The sequence below is a fragment of the Hippopotamus amphibius genome, chromosome 1 (assembly GCF_030028045.1).
Source record: "Hippopotamus amphibius kiboko isolate mHipAmp2 chromosome 1, mHipAmp2.hap2, whole genome shotgun sequence".
Taxonomy (NCBI): Eukaryota; Metazoa; Chordata; class Mammalia; order Artiodactyla; family Hippopotamidae; genus Hippopotamus; species Hippopotamus amphibius.
Window position 1 is genome coordinate 78,714,128 of NC_080186.1, and position 25,418 is coordinate 78,739,545.

Genomic DNA, 25,418 nt, shown 5'->3' on the forward strand with positions numbered 1-25,418 from the left:
AAGTTCCAGGAGACACTGTTGCTGCTGGTCTGGAGACAACACGTGGAGAACTACTACTCTACAATCAGGCACCTATATGCAGAACAGAGGATAGAAGAAGGGATGGGGCCGAAAGATTATAGGTCCCATTCTGGTAAACAGTTGCTTACTTCACAGAGCCTAGCAAATACACTGTGCGTTTATATGGTCCTTTCACAGCTGTGATCTCATCTGTGATCATTATCTCCATTCAATGTGATTCATTTTTAGGGACATATGGCCAGAAAATGGCAGTGAGAGAGAAAACCCCAGATCACCTAACAAGTGTTCTGTCCTTTCCTCCAAGTAACTAGTCCTGGAAAGCACGACCTGTTGATGACGACTGACTCCAGTTCCAACCTGTGTCTTCCCAGGGAATAACTGCAGTTCAGGAAAGGGTACTTCTGCCCATCAGGGTTTGCAGGAGGTAATTTCTGGTGGGAAGAGCTCAGGACCAGTTTTCTACCATCGTTTCAAGGACTAGGAAAGTCTACTGCTCACAAAATACTTCCACCAACTATTCACTCCCTTCTCTATGACTGAAAAGCTTTGATATTTGACTAAAATATGGTTCTTTGTAAAAGCTGGAAGAAATCAAGGGGGTTAATTTCTACTGGGCACAGCTTGTTCATTTAGAACAGCTCGCATGGTTAGTATATTTTTTACAGTTGCTTGGACATATAGCCAATAAATCATTAGTGTCCAGAATATTTCAAGAACTCCTATGAGTAGATAAGAAAAAAAACCATCAAGAAAAAAAAGGGGAAAGACATAAACAGGCACTCACACATGTCTTGGTCACATATGGCCAATATTCATGTGAAAAGATCTCCAGCTTCATTATTTGTCAGGGAAATTCAATATAAAACAACCATGCTGTACCATTTCGCACCCATCAAAAAAGTCTGACAGTACTGAGTATTAGCAAGGAAGCAAGGAATCAATATATATATCCTAGAGGATTCTTTCATTAGTTACCCATTCATTCATTATTATCCAGTAAACAAAAAATAAACATATTTACTAAATGCATTCTATATTCAGGATACAATATTAAGCTGAAAAGATGCCAGGGGTCCCCAGAAGCTATACTACTTCTCACCTGCAGCCTCCTGGTGAAAAAAAAAAGGGGGGGGGGGAAGGCGGGGGAGAAAGAAGGATACTGATGTGGAAGGTTGGTCCAGAAGGACTGCTGCCCCAAGGAGCTTCCAGCCAGGTTTTATTCCCACAGCTCACTGAACTTTCCATATGTGTGATGTGATCATATGGTGGAATATCTGGACTAAAATTAATAAAAATCACAACCACCACCTTGTGAGCTACTATGTACAAAGCACTTTGTATACAATAACCCATTTAATCATCAGAGTAACATTATAACATAGGAATATCATCCCTATTTTACATATGATAGATAACTGAGTTTTGGGAAGATTTAGCACCCTGCCCAAGATCACACAGCTCATTAGTGTGCCACTTATCAGTGGCAGGTTCAAATCATAGTCTGTCTGGCACCAAAGCATATGATTGTGGGTGCCCAAAGTGATGTTGACATCATCATGAGAAATTCAGGCCACCTTTAAGAAAAATTAAATAAAATTGGGATATGGATTTCATTTACTGCACAATATTCATTAATTTTACTTCTTCCCTCCATGAGTAGAGATATTGGAACATGTTTATTTTGTGCCTATGTGGCAGAAAGGAAGCTGTGTCGGTAGTCAGGCCTGAATCAGCCACACGCCAGTCCTATGACCTCCTGCAAGTTACCCTGTCTCTTGTTTCACTTTCCTCATCTATGAAATGGGGAAATAAATACCATCTGTCCTCCCTCCTTCCAAAATTTGTTAAGATCTACACAAGATCTTATAGTTGACCTATTCTGTAAACTGTTAAGTATCATATAACATAAGACATTATAATGCCCTCATCTCCAGGCTGTAGGGGGGAAGGGGAAGTAGGGAAACATAGTAATCTGCCAAGATCCTACCTAAGAAAAGAGAGGTGTGGTGTGGCAATGAGTCCCAGGGAAGCCATGGGTGAACTCCAGGACGGGAACAGAGAAGAAAAGAGGAAAAGATGGCTGTGTACACAGTATACACCTGGGTTTAAAAATTATAAAACTAGAAAACTTATTCTAACCCAATTTACTGCAATGGGGATATCTATTTATTCCTTTTTTGTGGAACATGCACACAACATCTGGAATAACACTATGCATATAAGTACACTTAAGGAATACTTGTTGCAATCAGCAATCTGTTCAACTAGGCAGGCAAGCTAAAGAAAAGGGGTGGTCAGTCTTCAGACCTACTAAGTTTCAGCAACACTTGTTGATGCAGTGGGGAAGGAACTTAATTGGCACATTCACTAAAAGTAATAACACCTCCTTTGAAAGCCGGCAAGATGACCCTGCCAAGCCACAGAGTCTCCCTAACTATCAGCAATAGAAAAGCTTGTTTCTAACAAAATAAATATTTGAAAGATAATTATTTTGTCAAATTTCTTTTTAGAACGCTTACTACATGCCAGCACTTTACAATTATGAACTCACTTAACTCATTCATTCATTTAATCTTCAAAACAACGCTGGGGTGGAGGTGGGGATGACGCTGATATCAGTGACAGGGCCCTGTTGCAGTCTAGCTTCTGCCCTGGCTCAGGTCGGCCATTTTAGAACTCCGGGCATGTCAGCCTTGGAAGAACCCTCAGATGATGGAAACAGATGAAAAGGACGAGACAGGACACACAGACACACACATGCAAACAGGTATCTGGAAAGTACTAAGCCCTGACTTAGCCTGGTGAGGCATGCAAAGATGAAGTGGATGAGAACCTGCCCACGTGGGATCTATAACAGCAGATGAACAGTGACAAAGGCACTATGGATGACCAAATACCAGAAGAGAGGTTACAGGTGGCAGGAACCCCAGGAAAGGCTTCAAAGAGGAGATGGCATTTATGTGAGTCCTAAGGGACCCATAGGAACTGGCCAGGCTAAGAGGCCAAGGCATGGCCACTGCAGACAGAGAGAAGGCAATGAGCCAGCATATCGTGTCACGTCCCCTGTGCTCAGAACACGTTAGAGGCTTCCCAGCTCACTCGGAACAAAATCCAAACTCCTGGTCATATCCTACGCAGACCCTGACCAGACCCTGCCTGCCTTCCTTTCCCCTTGCTAAGCTCAGGCACTTTGAGAACCCTTCCACCTGTTATTGCCTCTGGCAGGAAGCTCTCCCCTGGCTCCACGCTGGAGTAACTCCGAATCAGTCCTCAGGCTGGGCTGCAATTGCATGGCCTCAGAGACGCCTTCCCTGTCCACCTCCGCCCCCGATGTAAACTAGGCCCCCTCTACCTTTTTTCCTCTCCCAGAAGACAATCTGTCTCCTTCGGAGCACACACAGCAGTTTGTAATGGGGATTTTTACCGATTTGGTGTGTGTAACATCTATTTCCCCCTCTAGAAGCAGTTCCATGAGCTGCGGCCTTGCCCATCTCGTTCACGCCGAGCCCTGACACACAGGGGAGCGCAATACAAATTATGGAATGAATGAATATAGTGAGTCAGTGATTGACTAAATGTGAATTAAGGCCCTGGTGAGAACAGGGTGGAATGTGTTTGGGAAAGAGTTAACTGTCACTAGAGCTTAGGTGGGTCCAGATGGGGAGGACCTCGAATGCAGACTTGGGTCCTGATTAATTCCCCCAATCGGTACTGCATTGCAGGTGCCAGCCAGGTGTTGGGGGTTAGGGGATGCAAACCTGGTAAGACTGTGTCCCCGAGGCACCCTAGATTTCCCCTGACCAGAGCCAAACGGACAGCCAGGGGCTTTTGCGGGAGATAAGTTGCAACCACATGCACCAAGGGGAGATGCTTAAAGGATAGAAGGGGAGAAGGCGGCTGTCGTCGAGCGGCCCCGGCGGAGCTCGGGGAGTGATCTAGTCCCCGCGGCCGAGGGCCAGGGAGGAGGGTCGCCCGGACAAGGCCAGACGTCCGGGCCGCGCCGCCCCAGTCCGCGGGCCCCGCGCCGAGAACCCAGCGGGAGATGCTGCCTACGGCCGCCCGCCGGAGCCACCTCGGCACCTCCTGCCGCCGGAGGCCGGCGCCCGCCGCGCGCGGTAACAGGTCCCGCGGCCGCGCCCACACTCACCCTGCGCCGCCTTGGAAGCCGAGCGTGTCCGCCACAGCCGCCGGGTCGCCTTCCACGGCCGCAGCGAAGAAAACAGCCTCCGGCTCTTCTTGCCGCTCTTCTCAGTTGCTCCCATCTGTGCGCCCACGCCCCTCCCCCGCCGCCGCCCGCCGCCGCACGAGGGTCGCCTCGCGCTTCCCCGGCCGCCGCGCGTCTGCCAGGTGCCGGGCCGTCGCGGGGGAGGACGCGGCCGCCGTGGGGAGGAGCTTGCGGCCGGATCGGGGGCGGCGGAGGGGCGGGGGGTGGACCGCGCTCTCGCGGAGCCTGCGGGTGCGGCCCGCCGAGGCGGGGACGCTGCAGGGATGCGCCAGCCGGGGAGGCGCTCGGTGCCAGGCAGCTCACAGGTGAATGCTTTAGTCATTCGTCCTTCGTCCCGGAGATGTCGACGGAGTGCCCAACTACTGCTAGGCATCGTTAATTAACACAGAAACCCCTGGGGTGTGCGCTGATTTTTATCCCCAAATTACAGAGGATAAAATTGAATTTCCAAACGCTTAAGTAATCTGCCCAGAGATCACACAGCCGCTAAAACATGTGGACTAACAAGACCTGGGCTCTAGCTATATTTTTTTCATTCCTTTCTACTGACTCAGAATGATTTCACATTATGTTAGAATTTTAAGTTTGATAGATATTCCTGTTTTCCTCATATAACAGATTAAGAATCACTTTTTTTTTTTTAAGATCCTATCTATGTCCCAGGCACTTTTACACATATGCCATTAAACCTCACAGCACCCCTGTGGGGTAGGAGGCATTTCCCCATTTGCCAGATGAGGAAACTTAAATGTCAGAGCTGAGGCGGCCCAGCCCCCACCATTTTGTCGTGATTGTGCTTGCAGTTGAGAGTCCAAGAGGAAGAGCAAAACCAAGATTCCTTAACGCTGCCTGACTGCGATAATGATAGCTAATATTTATGGAGTGCCTTTCATGTGCCGGATTTCACATGCATTACCTTATTTAACGCTCCCAATGACACTCATGGGAGAGAAATTGTTGATATCCACTTTTGACAGATGGGGGGAAATGAGCATCAGACAGGTCTGGTTACATACATAAACCGTTAATAAAGCTTGTAATGTTAGGCTGAATCTTGCAACGGCCATTTTTATAGGTTCAAACAAAAGGCTGGATTCATCATAGGACAGTTTCACAAGATGATCAAAATTTAAATCACCAACAGAGGAAGATGATAATGCAGCACATCCAGGTGAGACACTGAGAAAGACACATCACCTGTGTCATATTCTGGTGGGGAATGCGCAACCTGACTCTAATCATGGGGGAATATACATTAAACCCCAAATGAGGACTTTACTGTTAAAACTGGGGGACCAGAGTGGGGGGTAGGGGGCCAAGGGTGTTATATTTTCTAAAAGTGTCAATGACATAAAGGATGAAGAAAGGCTGTGGAGGTGTTCTAGACTGAAGGAGGCTAAAGAGATATGATAACTAACTGTAATACCTGAATCTAAAATGGGCTGTGTTGGAGTTTTGAAAAAAGACTCTAAAGGACACTGCTAGGTCAATGTGAGTGTGTGTGTGTGTGTGTGTGAGTGTGTGTGTGTGTGTGTATAGAGAGAGAGAGTTAAATAAGAGTGTCAATGATAAACTATTGAAGTTGATAACTATACTGTGGTTGTGTAAGAAAATATCCCTGTTTTTAAAAAATACACACTAAGGTATTTAGGAGTCAAACATCATAATGCATTTAATTTACCTTCAGATGATTTACAAAAGAAGTCTCACGTATGTGTTTGGGGAGAGGGGGAAGCAAATGATAACGCAAATATAGCAAAATCATAATAATAGTTGAATCTTGATAAAGAGTATCTGGGTGTGTTTTGTACTATTCTTATTCTTGCAACTTTTCTGTAAGTTTTCAATTTATTCCCAACTGAAAAGGTAAAAAACCTTTAAGTTCCATAGAAAAAAGAAAAGTGGGAAGACTCACTGTACCTGGTATTAAGGCCTACTATAAAGCTATAGTTATCAAAACAATGTAGTATTGGCAGAGGGATAGATACGTAGATCAATAAAAAACCCAGAAACAAACCTGTAGACATATACCCAACTGATTTTTGACAAAGGTGCAAAGCAATTCAATGGAGGAAAGACAGCTGTTTCAACAAACGATGCTGAAGCAACTGGACATGCATTGGCAAAAAAAATTAACCTTGACTTAAACCTCACACCTTATATAAAAATCTAGAAAAATGGATTATGGACTTAAATGTAAAATTATAAAACTTCTAGAGAAAAAATAAGAGAAAATCATCTAGGATCTGGAGCTATGCAAAAAGTTGTCACCAAAAGTATAATCCATAAGAGAAAAAGTTGATAAATTGGACTTTATCAAAATTAAATACTTTTCCAGAGAAAGCCATAATCCAAAAAAGAAACATGTACCACAACGTTCATTGCAACACTATTTACAGTAGCCAGGACATGGAAGCAACCTAAATGCCCATCAACAGATGAATGGATAAAGATGATGTGGCACATGTATACAATGGAATATTACTCAGCCATAACAAGGAATGAAATTGAGTTATTTATAGTGAGGTGGATGGACCTAGAGACTGTCATACAGAGCGAAGCAAGCCAGAAATAGAAAAACAAATACCATATGCTAACTCATATATATGGAATCTAAAAAAATGGTACTGATGAACCCAGTGACAGGACAAGAATAAAGATGCAGATGTAGAGAACGGACTTGAGGACATGGTGGGAGGAAGGGAAGCTGGGACAAAGTGAGAGTAGCATTGACATATATACACGACCAAATGTAAAATAGATAGGTAGTAGGAAGCTGCTGCATAACACAGGGAGATCAACTCAGTGATGGGTGATGACTTAAAGTGCTGGGATAAGGGCCGGAGGAGGGAGTCACGGGAGGGAGGGGATATGGGGATATATGTTTAAATACAGCTGATTCACTTTGTTGTACAGCAGAAACTGGCACAACAGTGTAAAGCAATTATATTCCAATAAAGAGCTTAAAAAACTAAAACAAACAAAAACAACAAAAAAATTAAATACTTTTGCTCTGTGAAAGACCCCTTTAAGAGAATGAAAATACAAAATGGGCAAAAATATTTATCCAACAAAGGACTGGTACTCATAATATATAAAGAATTCTCAAAACTCAACATTTAAAAAAATCCAATTAAAAATATGCAAAAGATGTGAGCAGATATTTCATTAAAGAGGATGGACATACAGATGTCAAATAAGCACAGGAAAAGATATTCAGCATCATTAGCTATTAAAGAAATACAAATTAAAACCACAATGAGATATCACTGCATACCTATCAGAATGGCTGAAATGAAAAATAGTGACAACACCAAATGCTGGTGAGGACGCAGAGGGAGAAACTGGATCATTTATACATCGCTGGTAGGAACGTAAACAGTACAGCCACTTTGGAAGAGAGTTTAGCAGTTTTTTATAAAACTAAACACAACTACCATAAGACCCAAGAACTGCACTCTTGGGTACTTATCCCAGAAAAAAATGAAAACTTATGTTCACGCTAAAACCTGTACAGCAGTGTTTACAGTAGCTTTATTTGTAATAGCCCCAAAATGGAAACAACTTAGATGTCCTTTAATGGATGAATGGTTAAACAAGCTGTGTATACCCCTACCATGGAATACTAAGCAATAAAAAGCGACAAAGCTATTCCTACAGGCAACAGACTATATGAATATCCTGGGAGTTATGCTGAGGGAACAAAGCCAATCCCAAAAGTTACATACTATATGATTCCATTTATGTAGTATTCTTGGAAAGGCAAAAATTATGTAAGTCAAAGACAGATAGTGGGACTTCCCTGGTGGTCCAGCGGTTAAGAATCCACCTTCCGATACAGGGGATGTGTGCTCGATCCCTGGTTGGGGAACTAAGATCCCACATGCTGCGGGGCAACTAAGACTCTGTGCCGAAACTACTGAGCCCACGCGCTCTAGAGCCTGCACGCCACAACTAGAGAGAAGCCCGAATGCCACAACAAAAGATCCTGCTTGCACAACTAAGACCCGACGCAGCCAAATAAATAAATAAATAAATAAACTTATTAAAAAAAAAAAAAAAAAGACAGATAGTGGTTGCCAAGAAGGACAGAGAGGAGTATAGTGTAAAAGTACAACAGGAGAGACCTGTGGCGATGGAACTGTTGTATCTTGTCTGTGTCAATGTCTACATACTGGTTGTGATATTAGACCACAGTTTTGCACAATGTTCCCACTAGGGGGAATGTGTAAAGCTATACATAGGATCTCTGTATTATTTTTTACAACTGCATGTGAATCTACAATTATTTTAAAAGTTTAATGTTTAAAAAGTTACATGTCTGCAATTTCGTATAGTTCACTCTAGTATCTAAATTGCAGTTGAGCCAAGATTCCACCAAGGCCCACGCCTTCATGACTACGATCAAGTTTCTCATAACAGCCGGCTCACTGTGGGAGGCCAAGGATCTCCTGCTAGGTTCCAGGGAGGAGACCCGGAGGACTCAGACAAGTCACAGGAGCATGGAGGCCCGCGTCAGCCAGGGAGGGCTCGGCTACTCTCCTGCTTGGAATGAGTCCCTTGGGGTCTAGATAAGCGACACTCTAAAAGTAATTATGGACCAGACCTATTTTGTTCTTTTTGTAATCCAAGAAGAATAGGATGATATAAATGGGAGATAAAGAATGGAAATGGGAGAGACCAGGAAGGAGGTAGACACTGAGAGGTGTCCTCTCTATCAGCAACAAACTGCATTTTCTTCTACACCAGCCTTCATTCTCCATGGCATCTAGACTAAAGTCTAAAGAAATAGACCCTGAGAAGAAGTCATCTAATTAACAAAGCGACTCGGAAATAGCAGCCACATGCCAGCAACTTATACCCTAGACAAGGGTTGCCCTCTGCTCCTGGGACTTCTTACTTGGTGCTGGGGTTAGGACATCTAAAATCTAATCCTGGTTACCCAGACCACCTGCAAAATCTCGGTGATGTCCCTTCCCCTCCTGGCTTACTATTTTAATCACCACCTCCACTGCCATTAATGAATGGGATTTAACCAGATGACCTAGAAGTTTCCTTCCAGGATTGCCCACCACCCTTCCCTGCATGTCCTAACTCTCACTAGTTTTGGAATCCTGCTAAGCATCAGTAACACCAGTGGGCCTGGCTTAGAGACTCACCTCTTCTTCTATTGCTTGGCATATCCAGCAGATTACAGTAGCTCCTTGAAGGGGCACATTTGCTCACGGCTTAGACCTCACTGGTGAGGGTGAGATGAGAGAGATATTCTTCAGCTTGCCCTTTTAGTCCAAACATCATGTGATTCCATGGCACACCTCCAGCTCGGAACTGAAACCAGGCCAGAAGTCTCTGGCTCCCACAGTCACAGCCTGCTCTAGGCAAATCCAGTGGGAAGCCTTCTCTGCAGTCCCTGGAGCCCATGGGAAAACAATGCAGCCTGAGAGAAGATCTTCCACCCAAGTAGAAACACGCAAGTGCCCTGAGGCACATTCATGAGCACTAGCAACAGGGAATTTCTTTTCAAATGTCAAAAGTGCAAAACAAATATTGGGCGTAGGACAATAAAAGACCCCCCAGACCCTGAATTCCATTCACATCATTGTGTTTACAAAGCTAAGTCCAGAAATTCAAATGTGGCAATGCTCAAAGTCAATGGGATATAAGATTCTGTGTGTGTGTGTTGGGGGCGGGGGGCGGGGAAGAGGCTAACAGAAAGGACCTAGGCTTTCCAGCTAGGAAGAGCAGTGTGAATCCTGGCTCTGCCACTAACTGTGTGACCTTCTCCAACTTGCCTAACTTAGTCGCAGTTTCCCCACCTGTAAAATGCAGATAGTAAATAGTACCTACCTCACAGGGTTGTGATAAGTTTTACTATCACATGTAAAGAACTGGACAGGCTAAATGAAGTAAAGGAGCTTATTATAATACTATATCCATTTAGAGATACAATTACAGATAAAAAAGAATGGCATCTTCTTCCACAATGAATGTGTGTGTGTGCGCACGCGCACACGTGCATGTATCTCAAGAGAGAGAAATGGGGAAGGTTGATAACTGGTGAAGATCACATCCTTCAAACATTGTGACTTAATTCTGTGTCTTTCTTCTTTTATGCCTGAGGTGTCCTGTTACTCACCCTCCTTACAGAAAGTTCCAGAATGTAAAGTATAACCTAAAGCTATCTCAGGTGCCTTTGGAACCATTGGATGCTGTTTCACATTACCCCAGTTGGCAATGCCCATAGGACTATCATTAGTGCAGGAAACGACTCAGGGCAGTATCTGCTTTAAACTTATTTTTCAATCTGAAGTTCTGAAGTTCATACTGTAGTGAAAATAGGTGTTTAAAAATCTGCCATTCCTCCGTAGACTAGAGCTCCTATTTTTGCATCTAACACCTGGCTTATTAATCACAGGATTCTCTGCTCTCTACACAGACTTAGCAAAGCAGAGGTTCTCATTAAATGTATTCTTAACTCTGTTTTCGGTTTACATCAAAACAAAAAGACTTTACTGCAGGGGAATGGTGATAATGAAGTAGTCCAGAGAATAGTCTTAGTAAAAAGTCACTACCACTCTAGGCTAGAAGGGCAGAAGGAAAAGGCGTTACAGCACTCCAGGGGTTGGGACCACCAGGAGGAAGCTGGAACCAAGATGACGCCTAGAAGAAGAAAGAGCCTCTGCAGAGATTTCAGAAAATGTTTTCTGACCTGTAATTCAATGTGCAGCCCCACATAGCCCAGACATCCCTCACTTCCTAGGAGCTTTTCCAGAAATCCTCCTTCCCTGTCTTCCCTGTAATATCTGGGATTTAGGAGCAGTGGAGAAGAGAGATTAAAATCACAGAATGCATCACTTCTGGGCAACACTTGGCAAGTTACTAGCTTCTGTGTGCTTGAGTTTTCTTCTCTGTAAAATTGGGAAATCCGTATCTGTCTTGAAGGGCCATGTTGAAGATGAAATGTGAGATTACATTTACAAAGCAGCTAGGCTTGTCTGGCATAAAGCAAACGTTCAAATTATGCTAATCCCCACCCTCCCTTTTAAATGACACAGAACATGCTGCAACAAAAGGTTTTTGTGTTCCACTCTTTTCTATTAGAGAAGAACTTTTGTGTGGAGACTGGAAAATCTGTCAAAGGGCAAGGGATCTTTCTGGAAATGTTGGCCCTGTGGCTCAGAATTTAACTATATGCCTTGGTGGATGGGAAACGAACTACAGGGTGAGTGGTTATCTATGGACATTTAGTTGGGGAGTCTTCAAGGTAGAGAGGGGCAGAGCCATGGGAATGACTGACAGGGGCTGAGGGAGGGTGACTTGGGGGTCCCTCCTCTTCTTTCTTCAATCTCCTTGTCAGAGACTTTTTTCTGAACGACAATCCAGGGACTTCCTAGGTGGCGCACTGGTTAAGATTCCACCTGCCAATGCAGGGAACATGGGTTTGATCCCTGCCCCAGGAAGATACCACATGCAGCAGAGCAACGAAGCCCGTGCGCCACAACTATTGAGCCCTGTGCCGCAACTACTGAAGCCCATACACCTAGAGCCTGTGCTCCGCAACAAGAGAAGCCACCACACTGAGAAGCCCGCTCACCGCAACAAAGAGTAGCCCCCACTCGCCACGACTAAAGAGAGCCCGCGTGCAGCAACCAAGACCCAACACAGCCAATAATTAATTAATTAATTAATTAATTAATCTAAAAAAAGACAATCCAATTGTGTAATGATAAATGATTTTTTCTTCATGTCTTTCTATTTCTTTCCTTTTTTCAAGCTTTCTGTATGTGAATCTTACTTGTATAATAAGAAAGAAAAAATTGTGTCAAATTTGAGGCCAACTAAAAAAGCTGACTCTGTTGGTGAAGCTTTGAAATGAGTGGTAATAGGAAAGTGGAAATAAAGTGGGTTCTGTTAGGGACTCAGCTGCAGCCGCATAGGAGAGCATTGGCCATTTCAAACCTGTCTCACCGGCTGGGTCTGCACCGTCATATCTTTTGTTCTCCTGGAGACTGCTTTCGCAATACTTAGAATTGGAGTGTAATGCCTTCAGGGAAAGCCCACATGCTTTTAAATCTTAGAATGTTACATGCTCCTTTTTTTTTTTTTTTTTTTTTGTGGAGGTATAATTATAGTTAAAATTGGAGTTTTTATCTCTCCTTTATTTGCTGTGTATCTTTGTTATCACAGTATTAATTTGCTTTTGTGATAGAAATGGCGGGTGCTCACCAATATCCATGTTTCTCTTCTTCCTGGGCACACGGCTAGACTGCTTTCCCAGCCTCACTTGCAGTTGGTCATGGCCATGTGACTGAGTCTGCCCGAGGGAATGGGGAACAATGATGTATGCCACTCAGAAGCCTGGCCTCTGAAACTTCTCACATAACCCTTCAAGCTGTCTTTCTTCACATATCAGCTGACTGGAAGCTGAAGATCCAGTGACAGATTTTGAAGCCCAGAAGGATGGTGGAGCTTTCAGATGGAGGGAAGCCTGGGTCCCTGAATGACTGCATGAAACAAATCCCTCCCACTCCTTCATCAATCTCATTGAACTGCAGGATGAGCAAGACACATCTTTGCCATGTCCGGCATTGAGACTCTGCAGTTGTTTGTTATAGCAGTCAGAATATTCTTACTAACACACCTGGAGAGACTGCATACTGGGGGATAAATATCTAACTCGGAGCGGTATCCCTGGCAACATGATGCCAGATGGACACTTCCAAGGAAGACTAGCTGGAGCTGCATATCAGCATCTCCCAAGGGGCCACAAAAAGCAAATAAGATCATTGGATGTAACCTCTAAGGACAAATTTCTCTCAATTACATTTGCTAGTTTACATTTCCCTCTTCCATGAAAAACTACCTCTGCTTCTTATTTTCAACTGTGGGTGGTTGATGATGGAGAGAACTGAACGAGTGGATAATAAAAGGTGTTACAAAATGGAGAGGGCTTTGGACAGTATGAATATTTGAGAGGGTTTGCTTCTGTGAGCTTGGCTTGACATGTTACATTGTCTCATCCTGTGAAACTGACATGCCTCCGTGAATTCCTTCTTTCATTAAACAACTACTCTGAACAAATATCCCTTAGGATATAACACCAAATGACTGAACAACTGTGGTTCTTTTACTCAAGGAGCTTATAGTCTAATGGAGGAGAAAGACATTAAATAACCAAGTACCCAAACAGATAAACATGTGAGTGGAATAGGTGCTATGAAGGAAAAGCCCAGTGTACCAGCACTGTTAGAACATATAATGGTGGGGGTGGGGGTGGGGGGGGTGACTAAACTCACTGAAAGGGAAACATCTCCCTGAGAAAATGAATGGACTTCCAGACCTGCAGGATGACCAGTTGTCCGGGGAAAAACATGTACAGTATAGAAAGCAAATCTTAATGTGTGAGGACTACTATTGCTAATAATATTAACCAACACTTTTATAACACTGATTATATGTCAGCTAGTGATCTAAGAACATTACATATATTCATGCACTTAATCCTTTCAGCCACCCTATGAGGTAAGTACTATTATTATTTTCATTTTACAAATGAAAAAACTGAGGCACAGAAATGTTAATAAGTTGCTAATACCCGGCAAAGGAAGGATTTGCACGCCAGCGATCCGACTCCAGGGGTTGTACTCTTAGTCCCAAGGGTCTACTGAGATTTGGTGTGTTCTGGGCAGGAACAGAGAACACCTGCATGGCTGAAGCTTGGTGAGCAATGCAGAAGGTGGCAAAAGGTGACAGGACAGATATGCGATTTGAGACTCCTTTGGGGTTGGGGGAAGCTATGGTATGCACTACGAGGTCAACAAAGTCCCCTAAAATTCTGCAAGCCATCTTGATCTTTGTTTTCTCCACGGGAATTTGGTGACCCATGAACTTTGGGGGGGGCGGGGAGTGACCCCTGAAGGATAGAGAGGTGGTCCTGCCCTGTTAGCAGCTTGCACATCCTATCAACCATAAGTTCTTCCCTATGGAGTTTAGTTTAGTTCTTCCCTCTGGCTGATCTGCCTGGGGGCCACCTGGATATCCTACCAATGGGTTCAAAGTTCCTGCTGCTCTGAGAAGTGAGTTTTACTGATGCTGCCTGTGACTCATCAACCCGCCTGATACACCTTCCAGATGAGCCCAGGGCAACCTGACTACATCTAACTCAGCACAGTCATTTCCCTTATGCACCCTCCTCACACAATTCACCCCTCTTGCAGTCAAGTACAGGAAATGCAAGAAAAATCAAAGTTTTTAGAGCTATGTTGTTCAATACAGTATCCACTAGACGCATGTGCTATTTGCACTTGAATTTAATTAATAAACTTTAATTGAAAATTTAAATGTCAGTTCCTTGATTGAACTAGTCACATTTCAAGTGCTCAATTGCCACATATGGCTAGTGGCTACTATATTGATAGCATAATTAGAAAATGACTCTATTGTTGAAGAAAATTCTATTGGACAGTGCTGCTCTAGAAACATGCTTCACGTCCCTTGGGCTCATCTCAAGATCTGTAACCATGGCAGAGAGCATTTTATTCCAAAGCCCATTCTTATTACACAATGCTTCGTTCCCATTTATAGATTATTCTTTTTCATTCAACTAATGCACACTGAACATCTACTGTTGTCAGACCCTATGCTGGATATTGAAATAAGCTGAACTGTCATTTTGCTAGAAAGTCTTAGATGACTAGAGCAAGAAGTGTTTGAAATATGGGCGTACTGTACTGTCCCATTTTTTGTGAGTTTGTGGGTAGGCAATCAAACCTTGGGCAAGTTACTTAAGCTCTCTGAGCCTCATTGCACTGTTGTGGGTATTAAATGAGATGACATGAAAAACACTTAGCAAACACTCAATAAATGGTAACCATTATTGTTCACATCACCATCATCTCTCCAGTTGACAGGGAACACAGTGGGAAGGGAAGCCAGCCTCGTTCAGTATGGGATAGTAATAACTGTGTAACTCTTCTTCGTACTGATCACAGATCTATCTTCTCCCTAGCGTTTAGTCACCAGTCTTAGCTGTGCCTTGCACTGCTTGTTACCGCTCTTAGATATCTCTAGAATATGCCCTCTTGTCCACTCCCCACACTCAGCCCCAGGTCCTTCACTTACAAACCCCCCTTCGGCTGCTTCTCATTTCACTCTCTTCTTCTTTTTAAAATATTTATTTATTTTGGCTGCCCCAGGTCTTCGTTGTGGCACGTGGGATCTTCGTTGCGGCATGCGGACGTAGTTGCAGCATGTGGACTTCTCAGGTGCGGTATGCGTGTGGGAATCTAGTTCCCCGACCAGGGATCAAACCCAGGCCCCCTGCACTGAGAGAGCAGTCTTACCCACTGGACCACCAGGGAAGTCCCTTCACTCTCTTCTGAACGTTTCCTTCTTTCACAATACCTTTCTGAAAAGTAGAACCCAGAACCTCCCCAAGTACTTCAGGTATTGTCAAAATACCCTATATTCAACATCTACCAAGATACATGGCCATGCAGAGGCATTCATTTAATAATTTTCTAACATTTAAAAAATCATTTTTGAAGGTTGACTCCTATAGCTGAATTTTGAAAATTAAATACAAGACAGTTCATATCCACTACTAAACACACACACACACACACACACACACACACACACACACACACACAGTTTTTACACAAATGGTATGTATCATAGTTTACGTTTTGTTCATATTTTTTGTTAACAATATATCTGGAAGTATTTCCAATGCTGGAAACAATATAATGCCTCCATTAATCTGAACACAAAACTATATTTCTATTATAGGAGCGAAGATCCTATCACTTGTTTTTTAGGAGGAGGAGGATTTTTTAGCATTAGATTAGGCTAGTGTCTAGTTATCTAAAATCTCAGAATTTTTTTTCATAAAACTGTTCACAAGCCAAGTTCCTCCCATTTTATACTTCTGCAACTGAATGTTTTAAATTTAAATGTAGGACTTGGCATTCATTTCCATTAAATTGCATTTTGTTGTTTTGACCTAGCCTCAAAGTCTTTTGAAATCTTGACTCTTTTACCCAGAAGGCAATCCCTCCCAGCTATAAATCTAATTAATATAATTCTACTTCCACTAAATCACTGAAGCATCCAAGGCCAAGAACAGAAGCCTATAGACAACAAGACAGGTGTGACCTTGCTCCAGATACATAGATCTGCTTCCCCTTGCACTGATCTTTGCAGGTGTCTTGTCCTGGGACTATGTGTTTTACTGGATCCTGACCCTTTGCTTTCCCCTCGTTCTCCATTTAGGTCTTCCTCTTTATATTTTTTAAGACTTTTTTAAAAATCATTTTTATTTATTTATTTGGGCTGTGTTGGGTCTTGGTTGCTGCATGCGGGCTTTCTTTAGTTGCGACGAGCAGGGGCTATTCTTTGTTGCAGTGTGCAGGCTTCTCATTGCAGTGGCTTCTCTTGTTGTGGAGCATGGCCTCTAGGAGTGCAGGCTTCAGTAGTTGCAGCACGTAGCCTCAGTAATTGTGGCATATGGGCTTAATTGCTCCATGACATGTGGAATCTTCCCAGACCAGGGATCAAACCCGTGTCCCCTGCATTGGCAGGTGGGTTCTTAACCACTGCGCCACCAGGGAAGTCCCTAGGTCTTCCTCTTTACATTTGAACCAAAGACTGTCAAGCATGATGAAGCAGAGAATGCATTCATTTACTGTACTACTCCTTAACAGCTTTGGTGACAAAAACAAAATTCATCACAGGAATGTGAAACAACAGAGATAAAATAGGGTTTGGGGGTCTACCAAAGATTCCAATTGGAAATTAAATATAGATCAGAAACTCATTAGATGAATCCATTATTTATTAATCACATCCATTAGGAGGGGATGGATGAGAGGTGACACCCACTCTGCTTGTAAAAAGTCAGCAAACAAGGATGGAAAAAAGGAGTATCTCATACATGTCACTTTTTCTGAACCTCTAGTTTGGAGTGTGTGGAGTCTTTAGTGGGTTCACAAATGTCATTCTCTTTCTCCCTCCAGGCACACAGCAGGGTTGCAGCTCCCTACTTTTTATAGCCTTTCCCCAGAGACAGCAACTGTTAACTGCTTGACATATACCTTTCAAGACCTTTATTCTACATTTCCACATATGAATAAATGTAAGTAAAAAATATCACTAGAAACTATTTAGAAATATTAACCAAATTCCTTTCTTGCCGTAACTCTCCAATTCAAACACCTTGGCTCTTTTGTGCTCGCTGAGAGAAGGATGAGAAAAAACAGGATCAGCGAAACGAGTCCTGCACCTGAAGAATGATTTCCGCACCCATGGACAAGGTGGAGAAGAGGCAGGGAGAATGCGTTGGAACTCCGATGCAACCCTGGAGAAAAGGAATGAGAAACTTTAAATTCATTGAGAGTATATCTACAAGGTTGATATGGTGAGGATTTGAAAGAGAAATTAGACCAAATTATAACAGAAAATTATAAAAAATTTTTAAAGTTCTATTTCGGAATTCCCTGGTGGTCCAGTGGTTAAAAGGGCACAGGTTCAATCCCTGGTCGGTGAACTAAGACCCCACAAACCATGCATGAGGGCAAAAAAAAAAAGAGTTCTATGTCTTCTATACCTGACTTATGGACTTTGGACTTACTATCCATCACACACACACACAGATGCACACACACACACACACACACACACACACACACACACACTCACACACCATTTTTTACATAAATGGTATCATAATCTACATATTGTTTTTATTTTCTCATTAAGAATATGTCTGAAAATTTTTCCAATGCAAAGTGTTCCACATATGGATAGAGTATGATTTATTAGTTATTATTTAACCATAGCCTTAGTGTAAGATATTTAGGATGTTTCCAGTTTTTGCTGTTTCAACCAAGACTTCAGTGTATATTCTTATGTATATAACTTTGTGCACATATGTATTTCTGTAGGAAGGATTCCGTAAAATAAATAGGATATAGGATCAAAGGACATGTGAATTTTTAATATTGATATATACAAGCAACTTGCCCTCTGAAGTGACTCATCAATTTGTATATCCTGTGACAGTATATAAATTTCCCTTTATATTATAACCTCACAATCCTGAATATTATCTGCATTCTTAATTCTTGAGAGCTTGATAGTTAAAAATGTTCTTCATTGTTCACTTCAGGGTAATTGTAAAATATGACATTTTCTTCCTCTTTCCAGCTTTGGCCAACTGAGGAATCCCATCTGAGGAATTAAAGAAGTACAGGCTTCTAACAGAAAAAAAGTGATTAGCCAAACCAGATTTCTAGTAGAATCTTATGTTAATATATTGTAATGTAATCCTTATTAACAATCTCATTTTTCTCAGATACGTTTAATGAATTTAATGACAGAACTCATTTATAGTTGTCTATAACTTAAATGCAGACATGCAATAATAGAGAACATACCTTCTTCTCAAGAATTCATGGAGAGTCACAAAACTTCACAAAAGAATATTCAAAAGTTCCATAAAATAGAAATCATACCAAAAACATTTTGACCACAATGCAATACTACTAGAAATTAATATCAAAATTAAAAATCGAAAGTCCTTCCACACAGAAATTTAAAAGAAAAACTATTAAACAGCCTTTGTGTGATGAAAATATACAAAAATTGAAGAACTTCTAAAAGTACTATAATGAAAACATTGCATCTCAGAATTTGTGAGATGTTGCTATGACAATAATCAGAGGAAATTTTACAGTCTTACATATGTGTAAAAATGATAGAATAATTACAAGTGCATTAAATTCTCAACTTAAACAGCTAGGAGAAAAAAAACAACCCAACAAACTGAACCAAGAAAGCACAGGAAAGAGATAATAAAGACAAAAACATAAATCACTGGGATATGACACAGATACGTAATTAAAACTTCTTGAGCAAGAATCAACGAAAGGAACATAGCTAACTTTTGAAATGGAGGAAATTTAAAAAGTCTTATTTGTGGAGAAACATGAGAGGCATTCCTTCTAAGGCCAGAAACAAGATAAGGATGCCATTGTCTCCACTACTATTTAACACTGAGTTGGAAATATTACCCAACGCAGTCAGACAAGAGAAAACAATTAGAACTAAGAAGTAGAAAATAAGTAAAACTATTTCTATGTACAGATATTTTACATGGAAGAACCAACAGAATCAATACTATAACAAATAAATAATAAAGGAATACCTTAACATAGCAGAAAATAAAAATGCTAGTTGTCTTCAAGAAAATAAGGAGAATGTAAATCAACTAGGCCACTAAGCGAACTATTGAACTGGACTGGCAATTTTTTTAAAAGAAAAACTTCCTAATTGCTGAAGAACATGAGTTGATTTACATAAGGCTGGGAATAGCACTGGGATAAAGAAAATACATAAATATATTAATATAAGCAGGAAGTAAGATTTTCAGTCTGAGAAGGAAAAATAAAAAGGGGTATGGAAAAATTCTGTAATGTTTACATTTGAATCAGAAATATCAGGATGAACTTATAACTTAAAATTTATGTATTTCTTAATTCTATCTAATGTCACCACAATAACAATGAGCATGCTTGGTACCAAAATCTTGGTGGTTTATAAATACCCCACTACCCCACTAAAAGAGACCAGAGGTCTGTGGAGAAATTACTAATTCCAGGTCTTGGAAGGGAAAACACAAGATGACATTGTGAAATCTTACACCAACAATCAAGTAAGTGTTCAAGCACTGAAGGAGCCATGTCAAAAAGAAACAAGAACAACTTGAAGAGGATCCTATTTGCCAAATTTGGGATGATTTGAGTGTGAGAAAGAATAATTATTAGAGCTAAAAAAGGAATTTAGCAAGGTGTCAGGATACAAAATCAACATACAAAAATCAATTGTATAGCGGTATTAGCAAAAAACAATCTAAAAATGAAATTAAGAAAACAATTCCAATGTTACAATAACATCAAAAGAACAAAATATTTAGCAAGGGACTTCCCTGGTGGTCCAGTGGTTAAGAATCTGCCTTCCAATGCAGGGGACGTGGGTTCGATCTCTGGTCAGGAAACTAAGATTCCCACATGCTGAAGGGCAACTAAGCACCCCCTCCCAAACCCAGTGCCACAACTACTGAGCATGCACGCTCTAGAGCCGGTGCACCACAACCAGAGAGCCTGCATGCCACAGCTGCTGAGCCCGCACACTCTGGAGTCTGTGCACCACAATTAGAGAGAAGCCCATGCATCACAATGAAGAGCCTGCATGCTGCAACTAAGACCCAAATTAGCCTAATTAATTAATTAACTTTTAAAATACTTAGCAATAATTTTTTTAAAAAATAGTATGACTTGTACACTAAAAACTACTAAATATCATTAAGAAAAATTAAATAAATAAGATACTACAAAAAAAGAAAACTACAGACCAATATCACGGATGAATTTAGATGCAAAAATCCTCCACAAAATACTAGCCAACAGAATCCAACAACACATTAAAAGGATCACACACCATGATCAAGTGGGGTTTATCCCTGGAATGCAAGGAGTCTTCAATATATGCAAATCAATCAATGTGATACACCATATTAACAAACTGAAGGATAAAAACCATGTGGTCATCTCAATAGATGCAGAAAAGGCTTTTGACAAAATTCAACACCCATTTATGATAAAAACTCTCCAGAAGGTGGGTATAGAGGGAACCTATCTCAACATAATAAAGGCCATATATGACAAACCCACAGCAAACATCATTCTCAATGGTGAAAAACTGGAAGCATTTCTTCTAAGATCAGGAACAAGACAAGGATGTCCACTCTCACCACTACTATTCAACATAATTTTGGAAGTCCTTGCCACAGCAATCAGAGAAGAAAAAGAAATAAAAGGAATCCAAATTGGAAAAGAAGAAGTCAAACTGTCACTGTTCGCAGATGACATGATACTATACATAGAAAATCCTAAAGATGCCACCAGAAAACTACTGGAGCTAATCCATGAATTTGGTAAAGTTGCACGATACAAAATGAACACACAGAAATCTCTTACATTTGTATACACCAACAATGAAAGATCAGAAAGAGAAATGAAGGAAACAATCCCATTCACCATTGCAACAAAAAGAATAAAATACCTAGGAATAAACCTAACCAAGGAGGTAAAAGACTTGTACTCAGAAAACTATAAAACACTCATGAAAGAAATCAAGGAAGACACAAACAGATGGAGGCACATACCATGTTCTTGGATTGGAAGAATCAACATTGTGAAAATGACTATGCTACCCAAAGCAATTTACAGATTCAATGCAATCCCGATCAAATTACCAATGGCATTTTTCACAGAACTAGAACAAGAAATTTTATGATTTGTATGGAAATGCAAAAGACCCCGAATAGCCAAAGCAATCTTGAGAAGGAAAGACAGAGATGGTGGAATCAGGCTTCCTGACTTCAGGCTATACTACAAGGCTACAGTGATCAAGACAGTATGGTACTGGCACAAAAACAGAAATATAGATCAATGGAACAGGATAGAAAGCCCAGAGATAAACTATGGTCAACTAATCTATGACAAAGGAGGCAAGGATATTCAATGGAGAAAAGGCAGCCTCTTCAATAAGTGGTGCTGGGAAAACTGGACAGCTACATGTAAAAGAATGAAATCAGAACACTTCCTAACACCATACACAAAAACAAACTCAAAATGGATAAAAGACCTAAATGTAAGGCCAGACACTATAAAACTCCTAGAGGAAAACATAGGAAGAACACTCTGCGATGTAACTAAGAGCAAGATCTTTTTTGATCCACTCCCTAGAATAATGGAAATAAAAACAAAAATAAATAAGTGGGACCTAATGAAACTTCAAAGCTTCTGCACAGCAAAGGAAACTGCAAGCAAGACGAAAAGACAACCCTCAGAATGGGAGAAAATATTTGCAAACGAATCAACAGACAAAGGATTAATCTCCAAAATATATAAACAGTTTATCCAGCTCAATATCAAAAAACAACCCAATCAAAAAATGGGCAGAAGACCTAAATAGGCATTTCTCTAAAGAAGACATACGGATGGCCAAGAGGCACATGAAAAGCTGCTCCACATCACTAATTATTAGAGACATGCAAATCAAAACTACAATGAGGTATCACCTCACACCAGTTAGAATGGGCATCATCAGAAAATCGACAAACAGTAAATGCTGGAGAGGGTGTGGAGAAAAGGAAATGCTCTTGCACTGCTGGTGGGTATGTAAACTGATACAGCCACTATGGAGAACAGTATGGAGGTTCCTTGAGAAACTAAAAATAGAGTTACCATATGACGCAGCAATCCCACTACTGGACATATACCCAGAGAACACCATAATTCAAAAAGACACATGCACTCCAATGTTCATTGCAGCACTATTTACAATAGCCAGGACATGGAAGCAGCCTAAATGTCCATCAACAGATGAGTGGATAAAGAAGATGTGGTACATATATACAATGGAATATTACTCACCTGTAAAAAAGAATGAAACTGGGACTTTTTAGAGACATGGATGGACCTAGAGACTGTCATACAGAGTGAAGTGAGTCAGAAAGAGAAAAATAGGGCTTCCTAGGTGGCACAGTGGTTGAGAATTCACCTGCCAATGCAGGGGACATGGGTTCGAACCCTGCTCCAGGAAGATCCCACATGCTGCAGAGCAACTAAGCCCGTGTGCCACAACTATTGAGCCTGCACTTTAGAGCCTGTGACCCATAACTATTGAGCCCATGTGCTGCAACTACTGAAGCCCACGCACCTAGAGCCCGTGCTCCACAAAAAGAGAAGCCACGGCAACGAGGAGCCCGCGCACTGCAATGAAGAGTAGCCCCCACTCACCGCAACTGAAAAGAAAGCCCACGCACAGCAAAAAAAGACCCAACACAGCCAATTAAATAATAAATAAATAAACAAATAAATAAATTTATAAAAAAAGAAAAGAAAGAGAAAACAAATATATATTAACACATATATGTGGAATATAGAAAAATGGTACAAATCAACAGGTTTGCAAGGCAGAAACAGAGACACAGATGTAGAGGACAAACATATGGACACCAAGTGAGGAAAGCGGGGAGGTTTGGGGGGAATGAATTGGGAGATTGGGATACCAAATTGTGCACTCTAAAATATGCAGTTTATTGTATGTTAACTGTATCTCAAGAAAAGTTCTTAAAAAAAAATAGTATATGACTTGTACACTAAAAACTACTAAATATCATAGAGAAAAATTAAATAAATTGTAATGCATCACATGGTCATGGATTAGAAGACTTAATGTTGTTAAAATGGCCATACTCCCCAAATGAATCTACAGATTAAATACAGTCTCTAGCAAAATCCCAGCTGTCATTTTTTGCAGAAATTGACAAGCTGACCCTAAAATTCATATGGAAATTCAAGGGACCCAGAAGAGCCAAAACATTCCCAAAAGAGATCAAAGTAGGAGACTCATCAACTATACCCCAATTTAAAAAAAGAAAAGATGGGAGACTCACATTTTCTATTTTTTAAATAAATAAATAAATAAATAAATTTATTTATTTATTTATTTATTTATTTATTTATTTATTATTTTATTGGCTGTGTTGGGTCTTTTTTGCTGTGCCCAGGCTTTCTTTTTAGTTGCGGTGAGTGGGGGCTACTCTTCATTGTGGTGTGCGGGCTCCTCATTGCCATGGCTTCTCTTTTTGCGGAGCTCAGGCTCTAGGCATGTGGGCTTCAATAGTTGCAGCACATGGGCTCAGGAGTTGTGGCTCGAGGGCTTAAGTTGTTCCTTTGCATATGTGGAATCTTCCCCGACCAGGGCTCGAACCCGTGTCCCCTGCATTGGAAGTCAGATTCTCAACCACTGTGCTACCAGGGAAGCCCAAATGGGCAAATGATTTAAATAGACATTTCTTCAAAGAAGATGTACAAATGGCCAATAGTGAAATATGAAAAGGTGCTTGACATTATTAGGGAAATGTAAATCAAAATCACAATAAGATCACATCAACAAGAATAGCTATAATCAAAAAGACACAATAGCAAGTGTTGGCAAGAATGTGAAAATATTGGAACCCGTTGGAACTCATTGCTGGTGAGAATGTAAAACGGTAACAGCCGCTTTGGAAAAGTTTGGCCATTCCTTGAAAAATTAAACATAGGGTTACCATATGACCCAGGAACTTAATTCTTAAGTATATAATCAAGGGAATTAAAAACACATGTCCACAAAAACTTGTACACAAATGTTCATAGCAACATTATTCATAATAGCCAAAAAGTGGAAACAACCCAAGTGATGACTGGATGAACAAAATGTGGTATAGCCTATATAATAGAATGTTATTCATCCATGAAAAGGAATGAAGCACTGATCCATGCTACAACATGGATGAACCTAAAAACATGGTGCTAAGTGAAAAAGCCAAGCACAAAAGGCCACTTACATGGTTCCATTTATATGGAATATCCAGAATAGGCAAATCCATAGACAGAAAGTAGATTAGTGGTTATCAGGGGCTGGGGAGAGGGAGAGAGTAGCATTGACATATATACATTAACAAATGTAAAATAGACAGCTAGTGGGAAGCTGCTGCATAACACAGGGAGATCAACTTGATGATGGGTGATGACTTAGAGGGTTGGGAGAAGGAGGGTGGGAATGAGAGGGAGGGTTTATATGTATAAATACAGCTGATTCACTTTGTTGTACAGTAGAAACTGGCACAACAGTGTAAAGCAATTATACTCCAATAAAGAGCTTAAAAAAAAGAAATCAATAAATACTCAAAATAATGTATTTTTAAACTTAAAAATTTTTTGCAATTTAGTGTTTAGAATTTTTCCCATCTGTAGAACACTTAAAAGAATATTATCCCAGTGCCCTACACTCAGCGTCAGCAACTATAAACTTTTTTTTTTCTTGCCACATTTGCTTGATAACTGAAGGTCAGCTTGGCTAGATGTGAAATCCTTGGTTCATGCTTTCTTTCCTTGAAATATTGCTCCATTGTTGGCTTGGTTTGTACGTTGAATCCCTTGGTCTTTTTGCCTGAAGGCTTACAGGAGTTTTCCTGGACACACAAGAATATGTCTTAAGTTGACTATTCTGAGTCAGTTTTCAAAGTTCCACAGTGTAATTTTTAATATACAGTGTCCCT

At 41.1% G+C, this 25,418-nt stretch overlaps 1 protein-coding gene across 4 annotated transcripts in view; it reads right to left on the bottom strand.

The window, feature by feature from the left end:
* The window catches only part of DNAJC6 (DnaJ heat shock protein family (Hsp40) member C6), a 157,939-nt gene extending 148,415 nt beyond the window's left edge, over positions 1-9,524 (bottom strand). For 3 of the 4 annotated variants that reach the window (XM_057717295.1, XM_057717297.1, XM_057717292.1), the window contains exon 1: positions 4,169-4,343. In XM_057717295.1, the coding sequence (XP_057573278.1) occupies positions 4,169-4,283 (115 nt within the window). In that variant the 5' untranslated portion in view covers positions 4,284-4,343. Of the gene's footprint in view, positions 1-4,168; positions 4,344-9,405 lie in introns of those variants that run through there. The other variant, XM_057717294.1, reaches the window with a different exon arrangement.
* Positions 9,525-25,418: the final 15,894 nt, after the last annotated feature.